This window comes from Girardinichthys multiradiatus, chromosome 9 (genome assembly GCF_021462225.1).
Source record: "Girardinichthys multiradiatus isolate DD_20200921_A chromosome 9, DD_fGirMul_XY1, whole genome shotgun sequence".
In the NCBI taxonomy this organism is placed as follows: domain Eukaryota; kingdom Metazoa; phylum Chordata; class Actinopteri; order Cyprinodontiformes; family Goodeidae; genus Girardinichthys; species Girardinichthys multiradiatus.
In genome coordinates, this window is record NC_061802.1 from 36,068,134 (window position 1) to 36,085,415 (window position 17,282).

The following is a 17,282-nucleotide window of genomic DNA, read 5'->3' on the forward strand; positions in this document are numbered from 1 at the left end:
TTTTAGTTCAATGTATCTTTTAGGCTAAAAAGTGTGTATGTTTAAGCTCAAGGCTGGGACATTAAGGGAATGATGAGACGGACAGAGGGTGAGGAGCTTTTTCTGTTTCTTTGATGATGGTTGGGCCTTTGGAGAGCTACAGGTTCTTCCTTTGCTGCTGTAAATGGACAGTTACACAAAGGAACACTGTCTCTGCTACATTCTCATACTACTCTCCAATTTTGAGTTCTTTGTTGTTTTTTCAGCTTGTCACTCTATTTTCTCTCTCTGTTTTTTTCTTTCTAGAAGCTACATCTGGCCTGGCTCTGTGTTTAGCTGTGGCACTTTCCTGGAGGGGGGGCATCGGCCAAGCTGCTGCTGCCAACAACTTAATGCTCACCTTATACAGATGATACACTTGGTCCTGTCTTTTGGTGTTTAACCCTGTCTCTCCTAGACATAGCTAATGGCTGAGCTTCTACTGTGACTAACTGTATGTGCTCTTTCTCATACTCTAGTCTTGAAAACTGGCTCAGAGTTCATCTGTCTAGCTGTCTTTCTCTCCTAGATGAAGCCACGACATGAGCTACAACCATTAATGTTCTACTTTTCTTTCCCATAGAAAGTACTCCTGGGTAATTGCTTCTTTGTTCTTTTTGTGTCTCTGCTCTGTTCTCTCAAGCAGATGTGGCAGATGACCGCTCACATTGAGCCTGGTTCTGCTGATGGTTTCTTTCTCTGAAAAGGGAGTTTTTCCTCTCCACTGTCGCTACATGCATGCTCAGTATGAGGGATTGCTGCAAAGTCAACGCCAGCGACTGTCCACTGTCGCTACATGCTCATCCATGAGGAGTGAATGCTGCAAGCCACTGACTCAAAGTAATCTGCTAGGTTTCCTTAGATAGAAAAACTTTTAACCAATTTCAAAAATAAACTGAATCCGACTGCACTGTTTGATAGTTAGGATTAATTGGAATGTATGTACCTGACTTGAAATCTGTATGATTTGACTGAATTGACTTTGTAAAGTGCCTTGAGACAACATGTGTTGTAAATTGGCAATAAACAGGGTGCTACCTTATTATTTAGATATTCATTTGCAGAACAGTCATATTCAGACGTAATATGGAAATATGTAAGAGAAAGAGTAGTTATATAGGCAATTGCCTGTACAGGATTTCTGTCTGCTTCCATTTTGTTCAGCCAGCAGCCATAAATGAGCTGTTTGCAGATTTGCAAAAAAAAAGTTGTTAATTTTTGCTTTCTACTTTTCATCCAGACATGAAGAACACAAGAGAAAAAAAAGACAAACATGTGTAATTGTTTTTTATTTCTTCTGTGTGTGATCCTGGCTGTTTCTCAGAGGTGGGTGTGTCTCGTTTTTACAAAGTATTGCAAACAAATTCTGTGATCAGCTACGGTACTTTAGTGATCATCTGACCTCTTCAAAGTCTTTGTATTCTCCCTTTGAATGATTTTGGCCACATGTACGATTTCTCTTACTATGTCTGCATGTAATTACATCAACGCCTCCAGAACAATTTTTACTTTATCTTACATGAAATAACAGAGAACTAAGCCTTCATAAAAATAGATTTTTCGTCAATTTCTAGTTTAGTAAAGTTATGTTTCTTCTTTGCTGATTATTTCAATCTGCTCCACTGATCATTGGTGAAAACAATGTTATTAGGGATAGACATTTCAACTAAAAATACTATTTACAACCTCCAACCCAAACACCCAACACAAAATAAGAAAACACACAATAAGAAAATACACACATCTAAACTGAACACAGAAATCCCAAACATGTGCATGTACAATAATATCATGAACAATATTTTATCATCTTACAAGAGCTACTTTTAACATTAGCTTTTTATGATCTAGGACTGTTATATATAACTGTGTTAAGCTGAGACTTGATGTAATAAATCCTATTCCTGAACCACTCATTCTGCTGCTGAAAACATGCTCTTTGATCACACAGGTTGAACTGGGACCTCAGCTCAGCTGGGGAACTCACTATTATGTTTGAGCTGATTGTCTGAAATATTTATGTTGCTTCATTTTTCTCCAGTCCCATGGATCACTGTGGAGGTGTAAATGCATGTTCTGTAGGGGTTTAAAGGCACGAGTATTCATACTTTGAGGGGAATTTGATACTGAAGTCAAAGTTTGGTTCAACCAGACAGCAAATATATTAGTCACAGATCTCTAGTCTCACTGAGAAAAAGGACATGTTTGTATAACGTTTTATCCATAGGTGAACAGCTTAAAACTGTTCACCTATGTGAAACAACTGTGTTGTTTTCTGTTACTCAAAAGCAACACACAGCAGGTGAGCATGGTGACTGCTAATATTTTGCATAATTTGTATTTTCGCATTGGGAGAGGTTCTATTGTGTTTTGCATTTAAATCTGCATGAGTTTAAGAGCTAATTAACTGAAACATAAAAAGGGAGAAACCTCTCAGGCCTTTTAGACTTGACAAACATTTTGTTTGACATAACCAGTGGCTAACTGGTTAGCAAAGGCTTGATAAATATGCTTTAAATGCTGTTTATAGCAGTCAAATGGTGCCATGATGGACAAAGGCAGCTACCTTACTGTCTTAGAGCCAAGAGTGTCTTTTTTGTTTATGTGAGCCTTTTCATTTAAAATAATTGAAAAAATAAACTTTGCATTTAACATTTAACCAAATACCAGTAGGTACAGCTTACCTGTGGCCATAGGTTTGGCATTGTAAATCTTTTCAAGTCAACCTGCACTTGCAAAACAATAGAGAGGGCCGCGTTAAGCTTACTATCAGATGCCAGAAAAAAAAAATAACACTGTCAAAATATGTTGTCCACACTTTGTGATCATATTAATAGAAATATTTTGGTAGAAGTAGTTTTATTATAGCATTTTTCTTTGTTCATTAATATTTTGTCAGCACAGTTGCATTTTAAAAATTGAAAATTTGATTATAGTTAAATTTATTTCAGCAATTCAATTCAAAAAGTAAAACTCATATACCGAAACAGTAGAAACAGAGTTAGTATTAAGCTATTGAATATTTTAGTAATCAGGAAATCTTTCAAATAATTACCTAATTTATTAAAGGATTGGATATGCACGTGCAACATCAGGTGGTCCCAAACCGCCACCCTACTCACATGCACTCACATATCCCAGTAAACCATTTAATGATAAAAATTTTTATTCTCTACAAAATATATTCTTTGTATAAAAGCGCTCTCATCCTGGTCATGTATATCTTTGTCCATAAATGAGCTGTCAGGATCCGTACAGCAGATAGAAGGTTGGAGTTTGAACAAGTTTACAAAGAGAGAAGAATCTAAAACGCAGTTTGTTACTTCCTCAATGCAACAGTGTGCCCGCTGATAACTCAGAACTTTTTGTTTGTTCTCTTTATAAAATATGCAATCAACAAATGACAGATGAGCTAGAAGTCCTCGAGCCAGTAATTCCTTTTTGAAAATGTCTCAGTGTTGTTTGGGAGGGACTTAATTTCCTCTCTCATAAAGATGCTGGAAGCCTCTGGACTGTTGTAACTGAGGGGCACATTGTTACAGGTCCCCATTTGAAACTTTCCTAACACATCTGTAATCCAGTTTATGCATGAGTCGGGAGGCTGCATCTGCCTGTGGCTCCAATTATAACTGCAGGTAAAGTTGTTTCAAGAATCAGAAATGCATTTGTCTGCAAAGTCATTGTTGGCATTAAGCTAATATGCTAAGCTAACTAAGCTATGTTCGATTTTTTTTTTGTTTGATAAAGGCTGCCTAAATGGCTATCCAATGTTTCTCTCACTCTTCTCTGTCTCCATCTGAATGTAAACAGAAGCATGTTGTGCGACTCCTATAACTATTCCCAGGAAACACATGAGCACATGACAAAAATCTTATATGAGATAAACCAAACACTGAAGCTTAGATTTCTGCCTTTTGTTTTCCTAACACAGAGTGATGTTTTTCTAGTATTTTTTTCTGTTAATGTCGATGGCTGCTTGGAGGTAATGAAATCCAAAAATTCAGTTTCTTAAAAAGGTTTTAATAGAGAAATGTTACAACCATGTTATGACATACACACTCAGGAAGGACTGTTGAATGCAGGCAGTCATCAACGCATGCGGTTTTATGTATCCGGCATTTTCTCTATAGCTGTTTTAGTGGACTTTAGCCTTTAAGTCTTTATATACACATCCTGAAGCCTCTATCTGTACATTCAGTGTTGTGATTCACATCTTCTTAGCATGTCCACCTTCATTACTGAGTCTAGTTACCTAATGCAACAGTGAGAGATGGGATTTACCTTCAAGAACCCTTAGAAGACAAAGGGATGCTGAGATAGTGACTAAAAGATATGAAAAAGTCAAGAGGGCTGAGGGTAGCCTCTTGGTAACAGCTTTTGTTGGTTTCATATTTAAATGAAGTGGAGGTAGAAAAGGCTTGGATGAGATGAAAGGAACAAGAGATGATTAAATCACCTTGTTCCCCTATAGGAAGCATGTGCATGTGTTAGATGACTTGCATTTCTCCAGCTTTGATGCAGAAAGCAGGAATTGGAGGCCTCCCGCTTTCCGCATCAAAACACTTTTAGAATTTACTTCTAATCAGGAATGTGTACTTGTAACATATTGTTTTCTTTTTTCAGTATCATCCTGGTGTCTTTTGCACATCAAGCGGAGAAACATGGGCTGTCAGATCTGATTTGACGTTAATAATACAGCTAGTATGCTCGCACACAGAAGATGGGCTCTCTGTTTTTCTATTTATGGAACATTAAAAGCTTCAAGTGATAAAATTCTTCTTCCCTGTGTACTAGATCAGAATATAATTTAGCAAATAGAGATGAAGCGATCAGGAGGAGTGTTAGTATGAGTTTTTGGAAACAGGAAACAGGTTGACCTTCCCCCAGGGTCAGGGGTGGATTTCTGTCTCAAGTGGAAAGGTTTGCTTAGAGTAAAACTTCTGAATACAATTTTAGTTCCAACAGCCAGTATGTATCCTAAAAAAATAGTACTGTAAAATTTCAAATTAAGATAATTCTTTCCATGGTGGACAATAAAATGATAAATAATAAGAATGATGGAAACATTTTCTCCAGGACAACCACCTGTTTGACCTGTTTTGTTAAATTCCGTATTTGGAAAAAAATGTTATTTAGATGGGTTCCTAATAAAATTATCCTGGTGTCTCAATTATGACTAATGGTAAAATCAAGGTCCTGTCTGCAGTAATTCTGGCATTGCTCCAGTTTGTGTTCAAGAAAGGGCAGAGGCCATGAGACTTAACCTACGACTCTGGCATGTGGGTATAAAAAAATCTTTAATTTTCAGATTAAACAAATTAATTAGTCAAAAAAATTAAATATGACTTTCTTGTGACGTGTAATCTTAAAATCTTTATAATATAATTAAGCAAAATAGAAAACTAAAAGAGGGATTAAAGAAGTGGAAACTAGAAGATGGATGACAGACACACTGACATCAAGCTCTGCAGAGGAATATCGATAATGATCTCCAAACACAAAATATATATTTTTTCTATTAAAGCACTGTCTTGCAGTACACTGTAAACGTCTCAAAGTTGCCATTTACTGGAAAGTCTTTGAAATGACATGAAAAAAAGAAAACTTCCATCTGGTATATAAATATGCTGCTCTAAAGTGTCTTATCCATGTCCCCATCTCTGACTGTACAATCAAATCGAAGGTTTTCACTGTCTGCTTTTTAAAGTGACCTTCATAAAGAGTGTGGGTGTTTCGGAGTGAATGGGATGGTCCAGTGTTGTATGTCTGTCCGTAATGTTTTTTTTTTCTTCTCTAATTTGTCCTGTGTGTTTAGAAAGGCAAAACAGCTACATGCCTCACAACACATATTCACTGTAATGTAACTCAGGTACACCTCTCTGGCCTCAGCACAGCAGGTGAGGATGTGATGGTGTGAAACAAAGATTAATCTTTGATATAAAAGGAAGATTATTAAAAGTATTTATGTGCCTTTCATAATTTAGGGTCACAGTGAACCACAGCTCTCCGGCATACATACGAATTCAGTCACATTGATACATTCTTTAGAGATCCTCTAGAGTCTGAAATAAAATGTGTTTCCTTGTGTTTTTGCAATTCAGAAAACAGTTCTTGTGTGTTTCAGAAGACACATAGTCAAAGCCATTATTTATTTAGACTAGCCATAGTACAATAACTTATTCCACTTAGAGCCTGGAGTGCAGATTTGTGGCTCTGCAAAGTAACCTCAAGTTTAACTCCTGCTCTGCACGCAGATGGTTTACTTCCTACTTGCAACCTCACCTGCTGCAGGGTGAGTTAGACCTGGTAAAGGAACTCCCCACCTGAAAAAGATCCACCTTCTGACTAATCGATTCCCTTTGAAAAAATAAGGCAGAATAGAGTTAGACACAAACCTGAACTCATAAAATTGAACTAAGATGTACTCTTGGGAAAAATGTATGCTTTCTGGCTGCTTTATATGTGGTGATCATTAATATTAATAATAATGATCTGTTAGCATTTCCTTCCTGCTTTGAAATAGTACCGACATACAAAAAACTATAATCATTTCTTAACCAAAAAGATTGAGTAAAAGGAGCATCTAAAAAGAAATACAAGCATTCTGTTCTAAACAGACAGCATTCAAATTTAATTGCATTTATTAAATAAACCCTCAAAAATTTAGAGATTTTGGCTATAGGATATATACATTTAAACACATTCATAGAGTTTCCTGTTTTCTTTAGGTGTCTCCACTGTGTAGGTCTAAAGCTTTATTAGTGACTAGTACAAGTCAGAACTTATAATAAAGTTAAAACAAATAAGTAGTAAGAGTATGTCTGACAAAGTTGGCAAATATTTCAAGGATTTTTTTTTTTGTCCTTTAAGAATTATGTGGATTTGTATCCAACTTTTCATCGGTCATCTGTAGCGATGTCCTCATCAAGATATTGGTCCCTGAAACTGATATGAGTCGTTTAAGGTTAGGCATTTTCTCCTAACTCTGTACCACAATAAATTTAATAAAATTAGTCCCACGTATATGCCTGAAAAATAACTTAAGTAAAATATTGAGCTACATTTCATCGGTATTAAACATTGCAGTCCTATCCAGTTTTCTTGACAGCAGCAGATAATTCGTCCCAGCCATAGTTTCTGCAAGTCAGTTGTAATATGTTTCTTCAGCAAGACTGAGAAGGCTACTATAATTTTCTGACTACACATCAAGCTAAGGTTTATGATTTATTTCTTCTCGCATGTCTAACGTTGCTGAAGTGCTCAGCTAATGGTAGCATGCTTACTCTCTACCATTAATAATTCAGCTTGTAACATATTTCAGTGTAGTTCCGGTTAAGCGTGTGCAGATAAAACTTTCTGAAAAAGCTATTCTCCTGCTTCAGTAACTTCAGTAAGGCTTTACTATGGTGTCATATCATTGCCAAAAATCCGCGAGCAAAAAAAAAGATTCATGCGAGCAGGATTTAAAAATCCTGCTTGCATTCAGTTAAAATATTCTAGTAACTTACCTTACATTCCCGCTGCTGTCTGCCAGCAGCATGTAGTTGTAAACATGACGTAAGCTAACGCTAGCTGACTAGCATGTCTTTTTTCTCTTGTTTATGTCTATATAACAGGCACAGTTACAAAACGCTGCCAGGCGGGTGGTTGCCTTGCTACGGAGTGCCCTGGCACGGGAGTAGGAAAACCCTGCTCGCTGGCGCGTGCTGATCGACATCCTGCTCGCGCAGACCTCTGTTTTGCTTGTGAATGTTTGGCGGTGATATGCCACCTTACTTTATTTTGAACATCGTTCAATTTAACAAGTGGAATTTCAGCTACTCTCTTCTAGAGAGCTGGGGCAGTATAAGCACAGTGAACAGAACACACGACACAGAAAGAACTGTGTAGGGGTCAATACAGTTTCTCTATCAATAGTTGCTTTAATGTAAATGGTGAAAAACCTTTAGATTGTCAGCCAGATCAACAACGTATAATACAGTTTTACAAGTTGTGCACACAAAAATATGGTATTATTTTTTTAAACTTCCTGCACAGATAAAAATATTGCTGTAAGTCTGTGGAAATCGCAAACAAAGATCAAGAACAGGTATCTGTGTTTCACTTAGACAACTGTGGTTATTCTTCTATAGCGTGTGCATCCATTCACTGCAGAGTTAACTGCAAGAAAGCAGAAGCAGCAACCTGTTGTTTTCTTAACACATGCTGTTTTGTGAGTTCAAACATGTCTGTGTGAGGGATAGTACAAGAGAGTGCTTCATCTGAACAAGCCTCTGATAGGTAAAAAACAGCAAAAAACAGACACAAAAAGCACACTCACAAACACACACCCAGCAGTAGGGTTTAGAGCCAGGATTAATTGGTGAGTAACTGCCGGGTTCCCTCATGTGCTGTTGAGTGTTTGTTGGGAACCATCCCAGCTGTAGTTAAGAAGCCTCTGGGAGCTTCTTCATCTGAGCACAGTGAAACAAACAGCCACCACAAACAGTCAAGGCCTGTTGGAAATAAACTGATATGCACCGCCGGTGATACATGCAATGGCAAATGTGCTGCTGACGTTATTTCTGAGGGAAATCAAACATTCCCCCAACAACTTCCTGACACCAACTAGAAGTCAAAATGGGGCACATGAGTACAGTTTGGCATAGGGAGCTGATAATCTTTCAGGAGCCTCAGATCTCTGAAGTAACACAATATATGAACTAAACTTTTCTTTTTAAAGCCTTTGAATTTGACTTTTCTCTTCTTCTGAAATGCTTTTTAATGAAGAAAACTGCTCTTTTATAATGTTATTGGGTGCTTGACTAAATAAGTCAATGGATTTTTATTACTTTTGAAATCATGAAACAGTTTTACAAAAAATACCTTGGAGTAAATCATCACATGAAAACATTTTTTAGATCGTGTCACAAGAAATCAGACTGTTTTAATCATCAGATATGCAATTTCTTTCTTGTTTAGACCCAGATCTGAGGGCATTTGGCCTGACTGCTCTTATCTTGCTCTTTCCAGTTTCATTTTACCATGCCAAGTCCTACATCTCAGATATGGTATCAATAAATTACAACCACACAACAGTTAGATGTGGACTGTAAAACCTGCTGATAACAAGATGTAAATATCAAGTGTGTAATTGAAATGTAACCCTTCCTTAGTGAAATAGATGGAGGTGAAAAAGGAGAATCAGTTAGAAGAGAGTGATGGAGGAGCATACAGGAGGCAGAAGGCTACAGTTGCCAGGGGCGATGCTGGGGGCTTCCCTTAAGGGCTCGGTGCACAGTACCAGCAGTCACCTGCCATCTATCACCTGTGGAAGAGTGTGCATGTGTGTTTGTCTGTGCACGCTAAAGTGAGCTGGTCGGGTTCTGCTTGTCATAACGCTTTAATCCTGAGTGACATTTATCCAATGTAGACTTGGCTCATTCATCCATCCATCACGTTCTATCCCTCCTTTCCATCCTTGCTTTAGGCTTTATGTCCTTCCCTCCCTCTTTGCTTGTTACAACAGACCGACAGCTATGAAGCAACTCTGCATACAAAGTGCCATCACACACACACGAACACACACACACTGAGGAAGCACTTAAGCTTAAAAAGCTGAGTTCCACAGTTTATCTTGACATGGGCTACTTAATGGTTTCAGACTTGAGCAAATTTTTAAAAAGGTTCCTGTTGCTGCTCACTGTTGTCCAGCTGGCTGAACGAAACATCTTCACACTTTTCCATTGTTTACAAGAAAGACCCAATCGGCTGTCTGAAAATATGAGTGCATTTTACTAGATTATTAAAAATAATATATATTTCAGTTGTTCAATTTAAAAAGTGAAAACCCAGATACACACAGAGTGATACATTTCAGGTGTTTTTCAGGTATTTCTGTTAATTTTAATGAGTATGGCTTACAGTTAATGAGAACCCCAAGCATGGATCTGGTTCCTCATCTTCCTCTTGGCAATACTCCATTTTTTCTCTGTGGGGTTTAGGTCAGGCCAATAAGCTGGCCCAAGCACTGTGATAACACAGTCATTAAAGCAGGCATTGGTTCTCTTGGCAGTGTGTGCAGGTACCAAGTCCTTTTGGAAAACAAAATCAGCATCTGCATAAAGCTTGTCAGCAGAGGGAATCATGAATCTTCTGTAAGATTGCTGCACTTTGGACTTGATAAAACACAGTGGACCAACACCAGAAGATGGCATGTCCCAAATCAATACTGGGTGTAAGTGACTGCCTGCTGGACACAGATCAAACCATGAACCTTGCAATGGTTGCGTAGGTCATAAGATAACATCTCTGTGTTAAAGACCCTTTTAATTGGTCTCATGTAATGTTAAAATTTTCAGAAAAGCCGAAGTTTGGGTTTTTATTTGGGGTGAGCCATAACCATCAAAATGAACTAAAATACATGGTTGAATGAATCTATTTAATGTATGTGTCATTATTTGGACTTAACTGTAGTAATTTAAATAGTTCATGATATTCTAATGTATTTGCATGCATTTACATGGCATTGAATCGAAAGTAGCACCATCCATCACTCTTATTAAGGTATTGCTGTTTTGAAACACTACTTGGAAGTATGTTTTAATAATTGTTTTCTGTTTTAAATCAAAGCAAGTAGAACATTATACATTTTGTTTTAAAACCATGGTATTTTTACTCAAACTAATCAAATGGGAAGAATCCCACAGTGACCGATGCCTAATTCTAGCTCTGATGTCAGTAGTGTTTTATGTTTTAGCATGTGTGTTTTTGTTTGTGTTCACCTGTGGAGTTGGCAAGATTGATGTTGCACAAGACTTTCATTTTTATGGCAAACTAGTTATGATCAGTGCAAACATGTTGCTATACATGTTTAGTTTTCTATCTGTATGAGTGTGATAGTGAAAGACATGATGCTGCTCCTGTTTCTGTGTGTTTGTGTGTGTGTGTGCATGTGTGTGTGTGTGTGTGTGTGTGTGTGTTCCTGTCTTGGCATCACAATCACAGTGAGAACCATTTTCCCGATTTCACCATCAAATTGAGGACTGTTTGTACCAAAGTGAGGACATTTTGCTGGTCCTCACGACCTATTTTGATAACGGTTAGGTTTAGGACTAAGGTGTGAATTGACTTTAGGTTAAGGTTAGGGTTAGGCATGCACTGGTAATGGTTAGGTTTAGGGTTATTGTCAGGGTTAGGGCATAGAAAGGGTTGAAAATGACTGAAAATCAATGGAAGTCAATGGGAGTCAACACATGGTCCTCACTACATATAGCAAAACAAGAGTGTGTGTGTGCGTGTAGCAGCCATGACAGATGAAACGAATGATTTTTTCATTAGTTGTGTTTGAAGCTCAGTGGGTTCACAGCAATACCAGACATTTAATTACGCCAGAACGAATGCTTCCCCTGCTGAAACACACGTGCACACTCTTGCAGACACATGCACACACACCCAGACACCTACACAAACACATGGGGAGGTCTTTCATGGAAGATGCTTTCGATGGTAATAATATAAACCACTCAGCAGGAGAAATAACCCTGGTCTGTCACCCCCTTTTTGTCCCTCCCCTCTTGGCCTTTTCTAACCTCTCTGCCTCCCTTTGACTCTCCACCCTCTGAGCTAAGTATAACTGCAGTAATGGTGATGGATGCAGATGGAGCAAGCAGGTCTTAAATGTCAGACTGAAATGAAAACTGCCGTTCCACTGAGACAAAAGCAGCTGGATATAGCTAGTGTTTCAAATACTCACACAGATAAATGTACCTGACCTGATATGTAAACTGTGCTCATAGCACAATGTGGGATTATAAAATTATGAAAAACTATCCTTTCGATTTTAACAATTTTTAATACTATTACATGCAGTTTTTTATGTTTAGTTTTCAATAAGGTGGTTAAAATCTAATGTACAGTGACTTGCAAACAAATGCTTTTACCTTTATATTAGCATGAAATATTAAATTTATAGAGATGTTTAATAAAACTTTCCAACTTTGGTTCGAAGCACATGGATTAGGAGCATCCATCTTCCCAGAAGTGACTAATGTTTTAATGTAAAAGAATTATGAATTGGTGTCTTAGACTTTGTAGCAGAAACACATTTCATGTTGTTGGTTTCACGAGAAGAAAGGATGAGTTTGGATGGGTTGTCATAGAAACTTCGTGTTAACATACAACAGGGTTGTTTATGAGTATATTTCTATAACTTGTCAGTTAATGGGACAATTTCACATCCAGTGAGAGCATCACCGTGATGAACAGGACAGCCTGGTGATAAAAACGCTTCGATTCATCTGAATCCCTACTGAAGTGACACATCTGAACGAGCTGTTCTTTACAAAATAAGGTCATATATTCCTCAGCTGTCTTGTCTGTTAGGATTTTAAGGCAGTGATGAGTTTCAAAAAATGGGGCTGTGTCTGAAGCTGTCTCTTTAGGGAGTCAGCGCTATGAGTTCATACACAGTGTCTGTGTGTATGAATTGTTATTTATTTTTATCAATGGGAAAGACTGTTCCTTTTTCAAGCAATATATGAGACAAAGATATTGAATAAAGATGCACCGATTATAATTTTGTGAGTAATTTCCGATCTTTTGGAAAAGGGCTGACCTTAAAAAACATAAATTTACAACGTTTAAAATATTTTTTTCTTGGTGCCATGAACGATCGTCAATTATTTATATTAGGAAAAGAGATGATATCCTTACAGAGTGCTGATCCTTGAGATTTCCCAAGGACTGCAAACATTTCCAAATCCATTATGTTGCATAGCAGAAATAGGTTAAAATAGTGAAATACGAACAAATTATATGTAATAATTCGGCCTTCATGTTATGGTAGGAAAAGTAGCAAAATGGGCAGCACTCGCTGAAATCCAGCTTTCGTTTGGAGCATATTGATTGAACAGCCAACATGACTAAGTGGAAATTACAGTTTCCTTTTAAATAGCTTCTCACTTGAATAGCTTCTCTTCAGATAGCGCCTCAAAGACACTAAAAATGGCTAACTCAGTCATTTTTCTTCAGGAACAACGTCCACACTGAAGAGTGTTGTTGGTAGTGTGATCTGGGAGGTTTAGGGATGGAGCATTAACTGAATGGAAAAGATAAAATGTTTGAGTTTACAACCTGCCAGTCTGCGATCAGCGGTTGTCAAGTTGAAACTCAGCCTTTTCCAGTAACCGTCAACAAAAAATAGATAAAAAGATAAATAGATAAAAAGTATTGTCTACTCTCCAAAAAATATTGTAGACATCCTCACGTGATGTGGATGCAAATTTAAAATTGCATAGGTAAGCAGACAATGGGGGCAGAATGTAGATTAGTTTTTGAATAACTATGATTATGTAGCGCCGCGAAACATGACGCATTTCCCCCCTGGATAAAAGGACTCATTTCTCTTACACTGCGACGCTTTGGGGACTTTGTGTGAATTGAGGGAGTGTGAAAGAGTGAGAAAAGGAGGAGTGGGACCTCTCCATCACTCCATGACCTTCCAAGAGTCACGCTGATATAAAGCACAGAACTAATGCCTCAATATATTATCTGAATTTGTTGCGTAATCATTACGCCTCTTGCCGTCCCCAACATGACTAGGAGTCAACCGGAGACTTGCTTGTGCTCCTCTGCACGAAAAAAGCAGTGATGAACTGTTCACCCATGGCAGCTTGGAGGCAAAAAGAAGAATGGTGACAGCGTGGCACAAAGAGAGAGAGTTTAGCCTTATGAGTAGCTGCTCTGCCCGTGTCTTGTATTGTATGTGCGCAAAAAGGGACACTGGAGATAACACTGACTTTCTGGACAAGAGCAAGGTCAACACATTCCCGCGACGGCCGACACGCACTAATGCATTCGCACTGTGTCGACAATCTGGAGCACAATGGAAGAGGAGAAGCAAGGAATGACTGCAGGAGACAATATACGAGGAAGATAAGAGCAAAATGTCACACCATTATTTTGAGTTTCAACACTGCTCCTTCTGAATATTAGTGGCTCGTTTAGTATGTTGACCTATTCAAATATGATCCAATATGTTCTGAGTTAGTCCTAAGAAATTATGTTGTTATATCCTTAACTTTGACTGTACTTCTGTTATTTTTTTTCCCAAAGAATTACAGTTTTAAGCCTTTTGTAGGCCACTTGATTGATGTCCCTGAGGTAATAGCAGTGGTCTGAGGTAGATTGAGGTCCTTGACTGGAAGCTGGATTGTTGACTGCAGTGTGTGCTTGGGTGGTTTGTGTCTGCAGGGCAGGATCGCAGCGAGGCAGCTCTCATCAGGCGTTTTAAGGGCGATGGCGTCCGCTACAAGGCCAAACTTATCGGCCTGGACGAGGTCACTGCTGCCCGCGGAGACAAGCTCTGCCAGGACTCAATGATGAAGCTCAAGGTAAGAACAGACTTCCCTTTCCTTTTTTCTCTGTTGTTGCAAATCTTTAAATAGAAATTCATGTGGACACAATCTGGTATCTTTAGATTTGCATGATATTTCTGAAAAAAAAAAAAAAAAAGAATAATGCAGCATGGATCGCCTGGGGCCAAATGAAGTTCCTGCACTCACAAAACCTACAAACATCAATAGCTATTCAATTTTTTTGGTCCATAAAGAGTTCATCCTCATGCATATTCTACTTCTCAACAGTTCTCAAAAGATGCATGTTTAATACATCACAGGATAACTGGGCCTCAGTATATGTTCATGCATATGGAATTTGTCTGCTTCTTGTCAGTTTGCAAATTGCAAGAGGAGAAACGTTACAGCTACAAAGATAGGGGGGAAAAGTGCATGCTTTAATTAACAGACATGATGACGATGATGATGAGTGCAGGAAGAAGTGAGGAGGTTAGCCATATGGATGAGAAGGGGATTGGGGTGAATGTCTCATTTGGCAGGACAGGAACAATTAGAGAGGGAATTAGACAGATGGGGCAGTTAACAAAGAAGAGAAGTCATACAGGAAGGGCATCATTTAGATGATGGGTAGGAGACAGGTGAGTGAAGATAAATATGATGGGAAACTGGTCATTTTATTTTAAGTCATGAAGAAAGCCCTAAAGAACAACCGTGTTTATTAAGACAACTGATTGATTTTTGTAACACAAAGAAACTCATCTTTAATGAAACCCCTGAATTCAGTTTTTATTTCCTGCTAATTTATGTTAAAGATATAAGGAAAGGAGCACCTCATTCATTATTAATTATCCCTAACTCCTTCTGCCAGTGAAAATTAAATCGAGAAAATTACATTTCTGTTTAGTTTGCATGAAGTGAAAACTGCACCCAGTGGAGAGCTATAAGGGTTAGAAGGGGACAGACAGCTCATTGATCAAACAGGATTCCTCCTTCTCATTTATTCCAACAGGAAATCCATCAAATCTTTTACTCTCGTGTCTCCACCTCTTATTACACTTGTCTCCTCCTGCCCCTCGCCCAACTCCTCCGACTCTGTGTTCTTGTTCTACTCTTTTCTTTTTGTGATTAACAAACGCAAATCAACATGAAAATAATGTCCAATCTCATACTGGACCCTGACTTTTTAGTTTTTAAGCATTTATGCTCTGATGAAGATGTGGATTATCTGCATATTCAGCCTTCCAATAATGTATCTATTGCAAACAGTTAAGATTAATTGATTATTCTGACTTTTTTATTTTCAAAAATCAAATGCTATTTCACTTTAGTAATAGATATTTAATGTGGCATGCATTGCATGCCACTAAAATGTTAACTAATACTTAAAAAACACTGAGACACAACATAACATACAGGTTTAAAATGCCAAGCCCAGAATGGCGCTTGTACTCGTCGTCTTCCGCTTTATCCGGGACCGGGTCGCGGGGGCAGCAGACTCAGCAGAGATGCCCAGACGTCCCTCTCCCCAGACACCTCCTCCAGCTCCTCAGGGGGGAGCCCAAGGCGTTCCCAGGCCAGCCGAGAGACATAGTCCCTCCAGCGTGTCCTGGGCCGTCCCCTGGGCCTCCTCCCGGTGGGACATGCCTGGAAAACCTCCCGAGGAAGGCGTCCAGGAGGCATCCGGTATAGATGCCCGAGCCACCTCAACTGGCTCATCTTGATGTGGAGGAGTAGCGGCTCTACTCCGAGCCCCTCCCGGATGGCCGAGCTCCTCACCCTATCTCTAAGGGAGTGCCCATCCACCCTACGGAGGAAGCTCATTTCCGCCGCTTGTATCCGGGATCTCGTTCTTTCAGTCATGACCCAAAGTTCATGGCCATAGGTGAGGGTAGGAACGTAGACCGACCGGTAAATTGAGAGCTTCGCTTTTCGGCTCAGCTCTCTCTTCACCACAACGGACCGACACAGCGCCCCCATTACTGTGGCAGCCGCACCGATCCGTCTGTCGATCTCCCGCTCCATTCTTCTCTCACCCGTGAACAAGACCCCGAGATACTTAAACTCCTCCACTTGAGGCAGGAACTCCTCTCCATCCTGAAGAGGACAAGCCACCCTTTTCCGGTTGAGAACCATGGCCTCGGACTTGGAGGAGCTGATCTTCATCCGAGCCGCTTCACACTCGGCTGCGAACCGCCCCAGTGCATGCTGTAGGTCTTGGCTAGAGGGGGCCAGCAGGACCATGTCATCTGCAAAAAGAAGAGACGAAATCCTCTGGTCCCCAAACCAGACCCCCTCCGGCCCTTGGCTGCGCCTAGAAATCCTGTCCATAAAAGTTATGAACAGGACTGGTGACAAAGGGCAGCCCTGCCGGAGTCCAACATGCACCGGGAACAGGTCTGACTTAGTGCCGGCAATGCGGACCAAACTCCTGCTCCGCTTGTACAGAGATCCGATGGCCCCTAATAAAGGGCCCCCGATTCCATACTCCTGGAGCACCCCCCACAGGGCATCACGAGGGATACAGTCGAATGCTTTCTCCAGGTCCACAAAACACATGTGGACCGGTTGGGCTCCCATGAACCCTCGAGTACCCTGTAGAGGGTATAGAGCTGGTCCAGTGTTCCACGGCCGGGACGAAAACCGGCGGAGCTTTTTAACCACCTGGGTGACTTCAGCCTGGGTGATGAAAGAGTCCAACCCCGAGTCCCCAGCCTCTGTTTCCACCACGGAATGCGTGATGGCAGGGTTGAGGAGATCCTCGAAGTATTCCTTCCACCGTCCGATAATGTCCCCAGTCAAGGTCAGCAGCTCCCCACCCCCACTGTAAACAGTGTTGGCGAAGCACTGCTTCCCCCTCCTGAGGCGCCGGACGGTTTGCCAGAATCGCTTCGGGGCCAACCGGTAGTCCTTCTCCATGGCCTCACCGAA

The 17,282-nt window shown here is 39.8% G+C and overlaps 1 protein-coding gene across 9 annotated transcripts in view; it reads left to right on the top strand.

Moving 5' to 3' along the window:
• dab1a (DAB adaptor protein 1a) overlaps positions 1-17,282 on the top strand; it is a 139,000-nt gene that overhangs the window by 76,144 nt on the left and 45,574 nt on the right. For all 9 annotated transcript variants that reach the window (XM_047374284.1, XM_047374286.1, XM_047374288.1 and 6 more), the window contains exon 3: positions 14,251-14,390. In XM_047374284.1, the coding sequence (XP_047230240.1) occupies positions 14,251-14,390 (140 nt within the window). The remainder of the gene's footprint in view (positions 1-14,250; positions 14,391-17,282) is intronic.